Source organism: Trichoplusia ni, chromosome 26 (genome assembly GCF_003590095.1).
Source record: "Trichoplusia ni isolate ovarian cell line Hi5 chromosome 26, tn1, whole genome shotgun sequence".
NCBI lineage: Eukaryota > Metazoa > Arthropoda > Insecta > Lepidoptera > Noctuidae > Trichoplusia > Trichoplusia ni.
The window spans coordinates 3044110-3055305 of record NC_039503.1 but is presented as its reverse complement, the minus strand read 5'-3'; the positions used below and the strand labels follow the sequence as shown (position 1 = coordinate 3055305).

The 11196-nt window shown below is 35.1% G+C and overlaps 2 protein-coding genes across 3 annotated transcripts in view; both read right to left on the bottom strand.

The window, feature by feature from the left end:
• Positions 1-1643: 1643 nt before the first annotated feature.
• On the bottom strand, positions 1644-3467 carry LOC113505678 (the record flags this gene model as incomplete). The annotated part of the gene is made up of 3 exons (XM_026888479.1): positions 2541-3467; positions 2159-2429; positions 1644-1816 (listed from the first exon to the last, which is right to left on the bottom strand). Coding segments are annotated over exons 1-3 (459 nt in total), but the record flags the coding sequence as incomplete, so codon positions are not given.
• Positions 3468-4031: 564 nt separating this feature from the next.
• LOC113505497 overlaps positions 4032-11196 on the bottom strand; it is a 37603-nt gene continuing 30438 nt past the window's right edge. For both annotated transcript variants that reach the window (XM_026888236.1, XM_026888237.1), the window contains exons 34-40: positions 10504-10600; positions 9135-9237; positions 8155-8258; positions 6992-7129; positions 6141-6250; positions 5359-5523; positions 4032-4347 (exon numbers count right to left, since the gene is read on the bottom strand). In XM_026888236.1, the coding sequence (XP_026744037.1) occupies positions 4270-4347; positions 5359-5523; positions 6141-6250; positions 6992-7129; positions 8155-8258; positions 9135-9237; positions 10504-10600 (795 nt within the window). In that variant the 3' untranslated portion in view covers positions 4032-4269. The remainder of the gene's footprint in view (positions 4348-5358; positions 5524-6140; positions 6251-6991; positions 7130-8154; positions 8259-9134; positions 9238-10503; positions 10601-11196) is intronic.

Sequence of the window (11196 nt, the reverse complement as noted above, 5' to 3'; positions counted from 1 at the left end):
AGACACTGTGCCATTACCGGAAAATTGTCTTCACAGTCGGTAGGCATATATACACTAAACACAAGAATACACCGGTCATCGCGCTCTAGTTTTACTGCAACTATGCGATCGTTATTACAATGCACAATATCAGCACGCGGGAATATGTTTCTATCCCACAGGAGAGCTACTCCGCCGTACGGCCTCCCTCGCACCATTCCTTGCTCCGTGTTGACGGCAGATATGCCATGGCTACCAAATTGCTTGTGTATTGTGTTTAACAAACCAAGATCGTGTGGAAACAGCCATGTTTCCTGAAGCGCTATTATGTGATGGCTATTGCAGAAATGGGCTACTTCTTGTAAAGATCTTTTAAGTGATCTACAGTTATATGAGATGAGCTTGATGTTCGAAAAATCCATATTAATGTTTATTTATCTCAGCGTTCACCGTTATCCTCTTCCTGGCGGTATGCTTACGTTCCCAAAACTTCCTAAAAACGATGTCTGCCGGCCAAAAACGATCACCATTATCGTTCAAGAACAAGTCAACACTGTTTAAAGGAACGATAACTTTGTATGCATTAAATTCATTGTTTACATTGTTTATTTTGCAAACTTGCACATTAAGGCCAGTTTTATGTTTTATAAATGCTTCTGTCACTAGAAGTGGTTTCCTTATGTACTCTAGATATATATAAGGACATTTTCCTCTCGGCTGCCTTAAAATTAAATTGTTCCAGAGGCTGGGCAGCCCCCCTCCTATTTAAAATTTTACGACGTATATAAATACATATTTAATGAGGGACAGAAAATCCTGGAGTAAGTTATGAACGCTCCCGTTTTTATTATGATTCGTATCTCATTATTATGATTCGAAAGGAATTTTAATATAAATACTCATTCTATTTTTAAGTTTTAATTTAATAATTATATAGGTAATAAAACGCTACAAAAAAATTGAAAAACTGTTTTTATTTTATGATATGTTTTTAATCAGTTTTACCATTCCTTTGATAACAGACATTTTTTTTCTTATGTTTATTACTTCAGGACTTCGGACTGAATGAAACTTTCTTGATTGTTTATCGTTTACGTGAAATAGCTGTTATTTTGGTCCTGTAGTGATTTACGGCCGATTCCAATAACTTATCTATCACCAGTTTTGGCCTACTAAAGATAGAAAATTCTATCTATCATCGGTTTTGATGTTCCAATATAATACTGATGGGTATGACAACTAACCGCCATACGCTATCTATCGTTGGGAGGGTCTATCTCTTAACGCAGATAGATATTTCTATGAAATTGCAACATTATGCGTCCCAATATCCTTTTGATAGCTATCTGTCAGTGATGTCAATACAAGAGATAACCAAATTTGTCAATCCGTCGAATTGCAGGGATATGCAAATATATCGTAAACTATCTTTCAAATACATTCGTAGAAGTGCAGTGTTTCTAGTATGTCCGAGTCTAGTGAAAGTGATTTATCCATGTTAATGGAATTATCTGATTGGGACAGTGATTTTGAAGAAGAATCCCATAAAAATAACAAGACCCGCGTAAACCATATGAACGAATTAAACAGTAGCGAATTCACGTATAGATTTCGCTTAAACAAAACTGCTGTTAGTAATTTATTTTTCTTCTTTAACTTTATTTTAATACTTCTTTATTTTGCTCTAAGTCTAATTTTAACTTTTTATTTGTTAATTCCATGTGTTCTATTTCTAATTCTAATTTCTTCTTTTTAGTAATATAATAATCAGCAATAGCTTGATTCCGTACAGCTCGAGTCCTTATGTCATCATCCAGTAGCCTACGTTTTTCTTTATCTGAAAATAAATATAATTATTACTTAAAAATTGGTTTTATTGCAATAATGTAAATTAGTTTTTCCAGACCATCCCAAATGTACTAAAAACTGTTTAGATTACACATCCATATAAATGTGAATTACCCAAATGCAATATTGCATCAAATATTTGGGTATTTAAGGTCTTATATAAAATATTAGTAACAAACATTTGACCTATACATAGCATGCAAACACTTATTTTAAATAATTATTAATAACTATATTTTGTCGATATATTAATCTATGAGTACTTAGCAGTTAAATATGTTTGTGTTTTATCATATACAATTGCGAACAATTGCTGACAGTAGATACATACTAATATTGTTGCCACTGGGAGATTTAAAAAAGAATTTCTTTGGTTTCGGACTTGTCACAACCAGCTGTTGGATATTCCCTGATGATTCAATCTCATTTTCGACACCACCATCATTCAAAACCTCGGAATCTACCGTCACCTCGGAATCTACCGTCACCTCAGCATCTCCTCCAAATGATACAGTGTAACCCTCACATGTTGCACCTAAAATGGATGCCACTCTGTCCAGTGCATCATCTGGTGGAATGTATTCTGGCTTGCCACCACCTGTCTGCAAGTGTAGATACATTATATTATTAACACAATGTGTTGATTCATTTTTATATACCTAGATGTCATCTATGTATATAAAAATACACAAGAGTAAGGACGAAATGACTACCTTAATTTGGTTCATCCTAATTTTGGTAGATCTTTAACGAGCAGTTTTTTTTAAATTCTCCCATTTCAATTTAAGTTGCTCTGTTCTTCGCGGGTAACTTGATACAGATGCATTGAATGCTCCTGTAATTTTAGTCCAGGCAGCTTCTTTAAGCTGATTATTGGCAGCGTTTGTAGCCTTGCTTGTAATCACCTTATTAGCTTCAATAAGGTCAATTAGCAAGGCCACCTCATCTTTAGCTAAAGGTACACCTTTTGTCTGAAAACCAAACAAATATTAAATACAGTGTTGATCCTAATTATATGTAAAGAAAGACAAAAAAATATTGTTCCGAGGTTTATTTAGTTTGCAAGATAATTTCGTGGGTAATTTACTAAAAAGCCTCCGTCACTTGTATAGGCACGTATATAATAATGTCTGGTAATACTTACAGTGCTCATTATAATGTAAAAAAAACTTGATATCACAACAATAGGAGCGGTAGCGTTGACGGTTGAAAATTTGAAACTTCAAACTTGAATAGTTAAATTGACACTTGACTACGTTTCGTACTTCCGTTTTATGCGCCAAATATTTGTTTGATAAAATAATGACAATGAAACATAACTATGAAGAAAAAATTATTTTAGCATAAAGATATATCCAATGCTTAAATTCGATCAATTTGTATTGTTTTATAGAAAAGTTATATGAAATAATATTTGTTTCGACGTTGCTTTTTTTTGTAGCTTTTGTAGTAACAAAACGTTTGGGAGGGCTGGATAGTTGAGCTTATCTACAGATGTCGATGTCTCGATAGACGTTATCGTCACTTGTGGAACGCAAAATAAGGATAGATAGAAGTCTACTATTTATCGTTCATAACAAGATATCGGTTACTGAGGATACGTTATTGGAATCGGCCATTAAGCAACCGGTGGGATAGCTACGTCACCACGGCGCGTGAGCGAGACCGCACTAGTACGCCGTCGAGCTCACGCACGCTTGGCAACGACGGTCTCACCGGTAGGTTGTCATGGAAAGGAAAATAACAGATCTATCAGAGATAGCAACCTTGACAATATTAATAAAATATTAAAATCCGTCTCTTCATTTTATTTGAACCTCTACAGTCCCATATAAACTTCACTAAGATTCGCTCAGTAGTTTTTATTTATTAAACGTCGGTTGTTGTTGTTAAAATATATTATTTAAATAACTATATTTCGGCGACATTAATGAAGTGATACGCCTAAGCCACACAACATCAAATATGTGTTGTCTCAATTACGTAGCTATATGGGGGTAGTTTACAAGCCAAATTGATCCCACACAGCATTACGACCAGTAATGCTCTCTCGAAGCATTTGAGGAAAAAATCAACCTTATACACGTTTGATATAATTACGAATTCATTACATGTGTATATCAAGTCGTTGTTCGACATAAATTATTATATAGGAAGAATAAAATACAAAAAACTAGAAACGTAGATAATTATTTATTTCAAAGCAAACACACCAAAATACACAATTAAAATATTACATTTTCAAGTAAAAAATCACAAAAAATCTAATTTTGTAACTTCTCCCGACTGTCACACGTTGATATTTGTCAGTCGTTATGTCAGTACAGTTGTGTCGCGCAGTCTTACTATGTGATACTGTGTCACAGTAACTGTGGAGGTCAGAGAGACAGTCGCGATGTAATAGTCTCCCACGACTTGCAGTGGGACAGTTACAGGCTGTTGTTACAACCACGCCTCCCACCCTGATGGGGTTACAGACAGGATCCTGGGGTCCGTGCAGTGGTGGAGAAGGCAGGATATCTGAAGAAACAACATTTAAGTTTTTAGCTTAAGAAAGTCTAGCTTCAGAGTACCGAGTTCCAGTTTGTTTTGATGCATTAATCTCAGAAACGATTCCGATATGAAAAAAGACTTTCGTTGTTAGAGAGTCTATTACTTGAGAAAGACTATAGGATCACGCTGTAATAACTAGCACAACAGTAATAGGCATGACGACTGGGTATAAAAGGAAAAAATCTCATTAGTCCCTCAGTTAGATAATTGAAAGTATGAGACACGTATTTTTTCCTTTTTCAGAAAAACTAGAATTCACAAAGATTAACTGCTTTAAGAGTTTAGGAGAGGGGGCTTGTGACGTAACGATATGGTAAAATTTATACTCAATCTAAAATAAAAAAATACGTATCCATATACAGAAAACTACAAGACGGACACTGCGAAAAAAAATTGTCGTCATCTCTATTAAATGAGCAGCAATCAAAAGCGGGTTGACCCAATATATTTTAAAAGTCTATCTATAACCCTAAATATATTTATTTGAACCGGATTTTTCTATCGCCAGATATCTTTTATTTGACAAAAATATGATTGACGTTGTGACAGATTTTGTGACACATGTCAAACAGCCATATTAATTCCTTAGATAGAAGTCAACTCAATATTGGTTTTAAAGTTAAATAGAGTAAGGTTTATTTGCACTCTAAACTACCATTACAGGTAACTTAACCTAATGCTGTAGATAGGATAAAAAAGGTAAAGTTAAATAAATTAATCAATTTAAAAAATCTAAATACCCTTTTGAAATATCACTCCGTTCAAATTATATCCAAATCGGTTCAGCCTTTTTGTAGTTAAAAATTGCATTATCATCGAGTTTGAAGCTACCCTGAAACTTTCAGTGTGCTAGCTTATCGGGAAGTGCCTCAAAATTGACTTACAAAAATCCAACCGGAACGACAAACAAACAAGAAAAGTGAGTGTATAGAAACGTGGGGAAATCGGTTTTAAATCAAATACCTTTTAAAAACATACCTGATCTTCAACACTATAAGAAGCTTTCGGTACAAAATCTTTGAAAACCTCGTCCAACAATAACAGGTGTTTTTCCTTGTACTTCTTGTTACTGCTCTCCAAACATCGCTTCGATATATCGTACGATACGCACGACCCGGACAAGATAGATAGAATTGGTTGTAACTGAAATATAAATAATGATTATTTATTTTAGACTGGCCTGTTAAACGGAGAGTTCACATTATACACACAACGCCATCTAGTCTCAAACTAAGCAAAGCTTGTATTATGAGTACTAGACAACTGATAAACATACTTATATATTTCTGAATACATACATAATATAGATAAAATACACCCAGACACAGAACAGATGATCGTGCTCATCACACAAACATTTGTCCTGGGTGGGAAACAAACCCACGACCTCCGGTATAGCACTCAGGGCTACTAACCACAAGACCAAAAGGCTGTCAAATATTTACTAGATCCAAGAATCGGCTAACCCTAAGTGATAACATTCTTTAACAATGTTTTCTTACAGCGGAGCGTATTCGAATTATTTTTAGAAAGGCCCTAGAGAAAAGAAAAGCCCTTTATGGAAAGAATGTAGATAGCAATATATAAAATAGTCTTATCTCGAAATGAAACTACTTTTACGGATTTTATCGCGGAGTAATTTTATATTTAAGTTCCCGACGTTTCGACACCTTTGCAGGTACCCGATATGATACCCGTAGAAGTAGTTTTATTTCAATGTCTAACATTCACGTAGACATAAGAAACTACTATAGTCTAACCTCTTCAAAATTGGGTCCCATCCAATAGAACGATGTTTTGATGAAAGCTTCCAGAAGTTTCCTCCGCTCTCGTAATGATGACAGCATATTCTGCAGACGACTCTCTAGCTCTGGAAGAATATTATCAATATTTAAAAACCATGAAAAAAAAAACATCACTTTTCTTGTTTGCTTTTTTTGATTGGATTGTTTTAAGTCAATTTTAAGGCACTTCCAGATAAGCTAGAAGGCAGAAATCGTCAGGGTAGCTTCAACCCGATGACAATGCAATTTAAAACTATAAAAACGGATAAAAAATTGTAATGGAGTGAAATTTAATAACGTGGGTTTTAGAGTTTTGAAATCTGTTCATTTTAATGGTTTTTCGTGAGGATGATTCATTATTAAATAATGCAACAGTTGTTGGGTCCGAAACTAGTCGGGCACTCCCGATACATATAATCTATACTAATATATAAAGCTGAAGAGTTTGTTTGTTTGAACGCGCTAATCTCAGGAACTACTGGTCCAAATTGAAAAATTATTTTTGTGTTGAATAGACCATTTATCAAAGAAGGCTATATGCTATATAACATCACGCTGCGACTAATAGGAGCGAAGATACAATGGAAAATATGGAAAAAACGGGAAAAATTCTAACCACGTGGACGAGGTCGCGGGCAACAGCTAGTATAATTTAATATAATATCGGATTCGGTTACGGACATTTTTTTATTTCGGATATCCGGTTGTTTCGGTTACGGATATGGATATCAATAACAACACTGATATAAACCCTAATAAATCAAAGAGGTTTGAATTACGATGAACCAAATTTAAATAGAAGTTCATTAGTATACATCATTACTTACCATTCCTGCTCGTCACAGCTAGTAGACAGCGCGTGAGCCTGGCGGGGGGCGCCGCGTGAGTCGCCGCCAGGTCCACGCCGCAGACAGAGCCGCCGCGGGAGTTGTACAACATGTTGTGGAGGTGACGGTCGCCTATGTCTGGGTCATGACAAAATCAAGTATTTATTTCAAATAGGCCGTTTTAAAAAAAAACAAGTAATCAGAGTTTGTGTTATGGTAACCATACAACTGATAAACATACTTATATATTTCTAAATACATACATATTAAAGATAAATTACACCCAGACACCAGAACAAATAATCATGCTCATCACACAACATTTGTCCTGGTTGGGAATCGAACCTCCGGTGTTGCAGTCAGGGTCACTAACCACTAGACCAACAGGCCCGTCAAAAAATGCGGACAACAACACATACATTGTTCCGAACCCAAAGTAAGTTGCTAAAGCAGTTGTGTTATGGAATTCAGATACAACGAAGGTACCACAAACACCCAGACCCGAGACAATGTGGAAATGTATGAATTGAAATGAATATCTTGAATCTATAATAAGATCGATCTGTCTTGAATAGATCTGTATATTGAAAGAAATAATATCTACTTAAAAAAGTGTATACGGGACAGCTACAAGTTAAAACAATGGTTAAAATTTACATATGTTTTTTTAACTTTCCTCAATCATTGAAATGAAACTACTTTCACGGATTTTATCACAGTTTAATTTTAGATTTTAGTTGCCGACGTTTCTACACCTTTGCAGGTATCATGGTCACGGTTAGAAAGTAGTTTCATTTCAATGTCTAACATTGGCTTAAACCTAAGAAACCACTTTACTCAATCAGCCATAATCCTGAAAATGATAGTAACTGTCGTGAGAATGATTCATTATTAAATGATGTAACGGTTTACTCACGCGTATTTATCGGGGTAGCCCGACTAGTTTCGAGTCGAACTCGCGATCTAGCCGCGTCTGCTCATGGTGAAGGACTCTGGTTGGATCCGAAACTAGTCGGGCTACCTAAATACGCGTGAGTAAACCGTTACATCATTTAATAATCCTGAGAATACCTAAATTAACTCTGAAAACACAAATTGAAAAGATTAAAAAAGATAACCTCTTTTCTTGTTGTCGGGTTAAAATACACCTTAAAGTGACTTACCAAATAGCCAGTTAATTATTGTCATAGACGCGAGTGTATCTGCAAAAGTCTTCTTCTTGATAATAAACTCCTTAACGCAAGAACTGTCTTGTTCTATAGCTGATCTGAAAGTGATGAAATAACATTAATTATAGTCAAAATCAAGTCACCTTAATATTCCACAACTTTCACACAACGCCATCTAGTCTCAAACTAAGCAAAGCTTGTGCAACGAGTACTGAACAATAGGTATGATGACTGGGTATAAAAAGAAAAAATCTCATTAGTCCCTCAGTTAGATAATTGTAAAGTATGAGACACGTATTTTTTCCTTTTTCAGAAAAACTAGAATTGTCAAAGATTAACTGCTTTAAAGTTTAGGAGAGGGGGCTTGTGACGTAACGATATGGTAAAATTTATACTCAATCGTGACGTCACGCGTAAGTTTCATTCACTGTAATTTGGTAAATTTATGTTTGCGGGACGAATTAAAAAATACGTATCCATTATTATACAAAAAACTACAAGAGGGACACTGACAAAAAAAAATTGTGATCATCCCTATTGTCTAAGCATCTTACTAATATTATAAACGCGAAAGTTTGTATGTATGTATGTTTATTTGTTTCACGCAAAGCCACTGAACTGATTTAGACGAAACTTGGTACACAGGTGGTTTAAAATCTAAATTAACACATCGGATGGTTTTCATCCTAATTTTATGTTCCCGTGGGGTCATTTTCGATTAATCGCGGGCGGGCCTGTGGGTCACAAATAGTACTTATAATTATATTTCTTCGAAATACATACTTAAGCCCACTTGCCAGTGTTGGGATCGAACTTCTCTTTAAATAATCAATGCTTTTGTACCTTTTGCCCAGCAGTGGACAAAAAAATATTGATATAAATTATTATAGATTAACACTTTTGCGCTAGCTCTTGACCAGCAGTGGGCAACAAACTTCCTGATATAAATAAAATACAAGTCATTTGATATTCACCTGAGTATATGCGGTGGTACTTTATCACACATGGCGTGGTACTGCTCTAGTGCCAACGATGGTGCTAATATGAGTCTGTCGTTAACGTCGCCAGATATACCGACTGTAAAAAACGAGTATGTGTATTACAATAGGGTTTTGAACAAAAAAAATCTGTTTAGTCCGTCAGAGAGATTTCCAAAAAATATTGAAAAAATATTTTTTATTTTATTAAATATCGTTAACAAAAAAAAATACGGGGTACAGTGAATTAAAATCTCGTGTGACGTCACTTACCAGTACGCTTTTTACTAGCAAGTGATGTTATTAGCCCCCACTGCCATACATTTTATCATCTTAACTGCTATTAATCTTCGTAACTTTTTAGTTATGTGATATACTGAAAAATATGTATTCAATATTTCTAAATCTATCTGACGGACTATATAAATTTATATTATTAGATTTAGGGCCGATTTTTCAATCGCCAGATAACTTTTATCTGATGAATAAGTTTGACGTTTTGACAGCTTTTGTATAGAAAATATGTCACACGGCCATATTTACTCCTCAGATAAAAGTTATCGGGCGATTGAAAAATCGGGTCTTAGTCAAATATTGACCCTATTGCTACACGTCTTCCAAAAGCATTTAGGAAGCGGTGAAGGGTAGGCAAAACTAGGAACTGTCCTTTTGAATTAAGGAATTTAATAATTGTGTCGCGGCGGGTTTCACAAACATTCAAGTCACATGCACAAAGACACCCAGACTCAGGACAAGCATTCGTGGGTCACACAAATGCTTGTCCTACGACACGTCGCGCACAGTGGGTTTGGCGTGGTGACCTCAACCACTCGACTATCACAAATGTCATCATCTTTGACTTATTAGTTTTATTTTAGATGTCTGTTGCATGGTTTTTGTTGGTAAAAAGAATATCGGTAGGAATTTTTAATACATTTGAAATGAAATGAAATAATTTATCCAGCAAATAGGATAGACGTCATCACTTTTACATGTCATTTTTTTAAGCTGGAGTCGACATTTCCTAGCTGGCTACCCTGAGAAGAAACGTCGAAACAAACTCAGGGGTATATTGGCATATATTTAGATTTTAAATATATTTAGAATTCCGTGCCTAATATAAAAACGGTAATCACAACTGCAATTGTTGAAGCAAGATACAACGTGCATTCCTTCTCCCACAATTAAAATACCTTATTATTAAATGATGTAACGCCGCGTCAGCTCATGATTAAGGACCCCGGTTGGGTCCGAAACTAGTCGGGCTACCCCGATACATACGCGTGAGTAAACCGTTACATCATTTAATAATGAATCATTCTCACGATAGTTACTATCGAAAATAACTTATGTTTCAAATACTCACTATTATCGATATCAAATTGTTTCTCCATCAGATCTCTCAGTCTGACGTGGTCTTCAAGATATTCTATAATGGCTGATTCCTCGCCTAGAGGGGTTACCTGCAAGAGAATATTCAAGTTAAGGTAAATAATCTAAATCTTCTAATATATAAAATTCCCGTGTCACGATGTTAGTTACCGTACTCCTCCGAAACGGCTTCACCGATTTTTACCAAATTTTATATGCGTATTCAGTAGGTCTGAGAATCGACTAACATCTATTTTTCATAAATGATTCCTAATAGTGTTAAGGGTTGCTCACACAAAAATATATATATTTTATTTTTCGGACGATTTTTTTTGTTTCAATTTTTTTTATAATGTGGCATAAAAAAATACATACCACTAAAAATAATTCATTAGGCAAAACAACGTTTGCTGGGTCAGCTAGTACATTTATAAGAACAGTTATCATTTATAAAGGTTTATTATGAATAATTAATAGATTTTAAAATCTAAAAACCCACGTTTTTAAATGTTTTTAATTTTATCAAAATCGTTCCAGCCGTTTTATAGTTTACTAGTGTTATCAGGAGCGACTTTCTCTCTGACCTCCTCAACCCAGTTACCTGGGCAACACGATACCCCTTAGTTAGGCTGGTTGTCAGACTTACAAGCTTCTGACTACCTGTAACGACTGTCAAAGATGTAGGAAT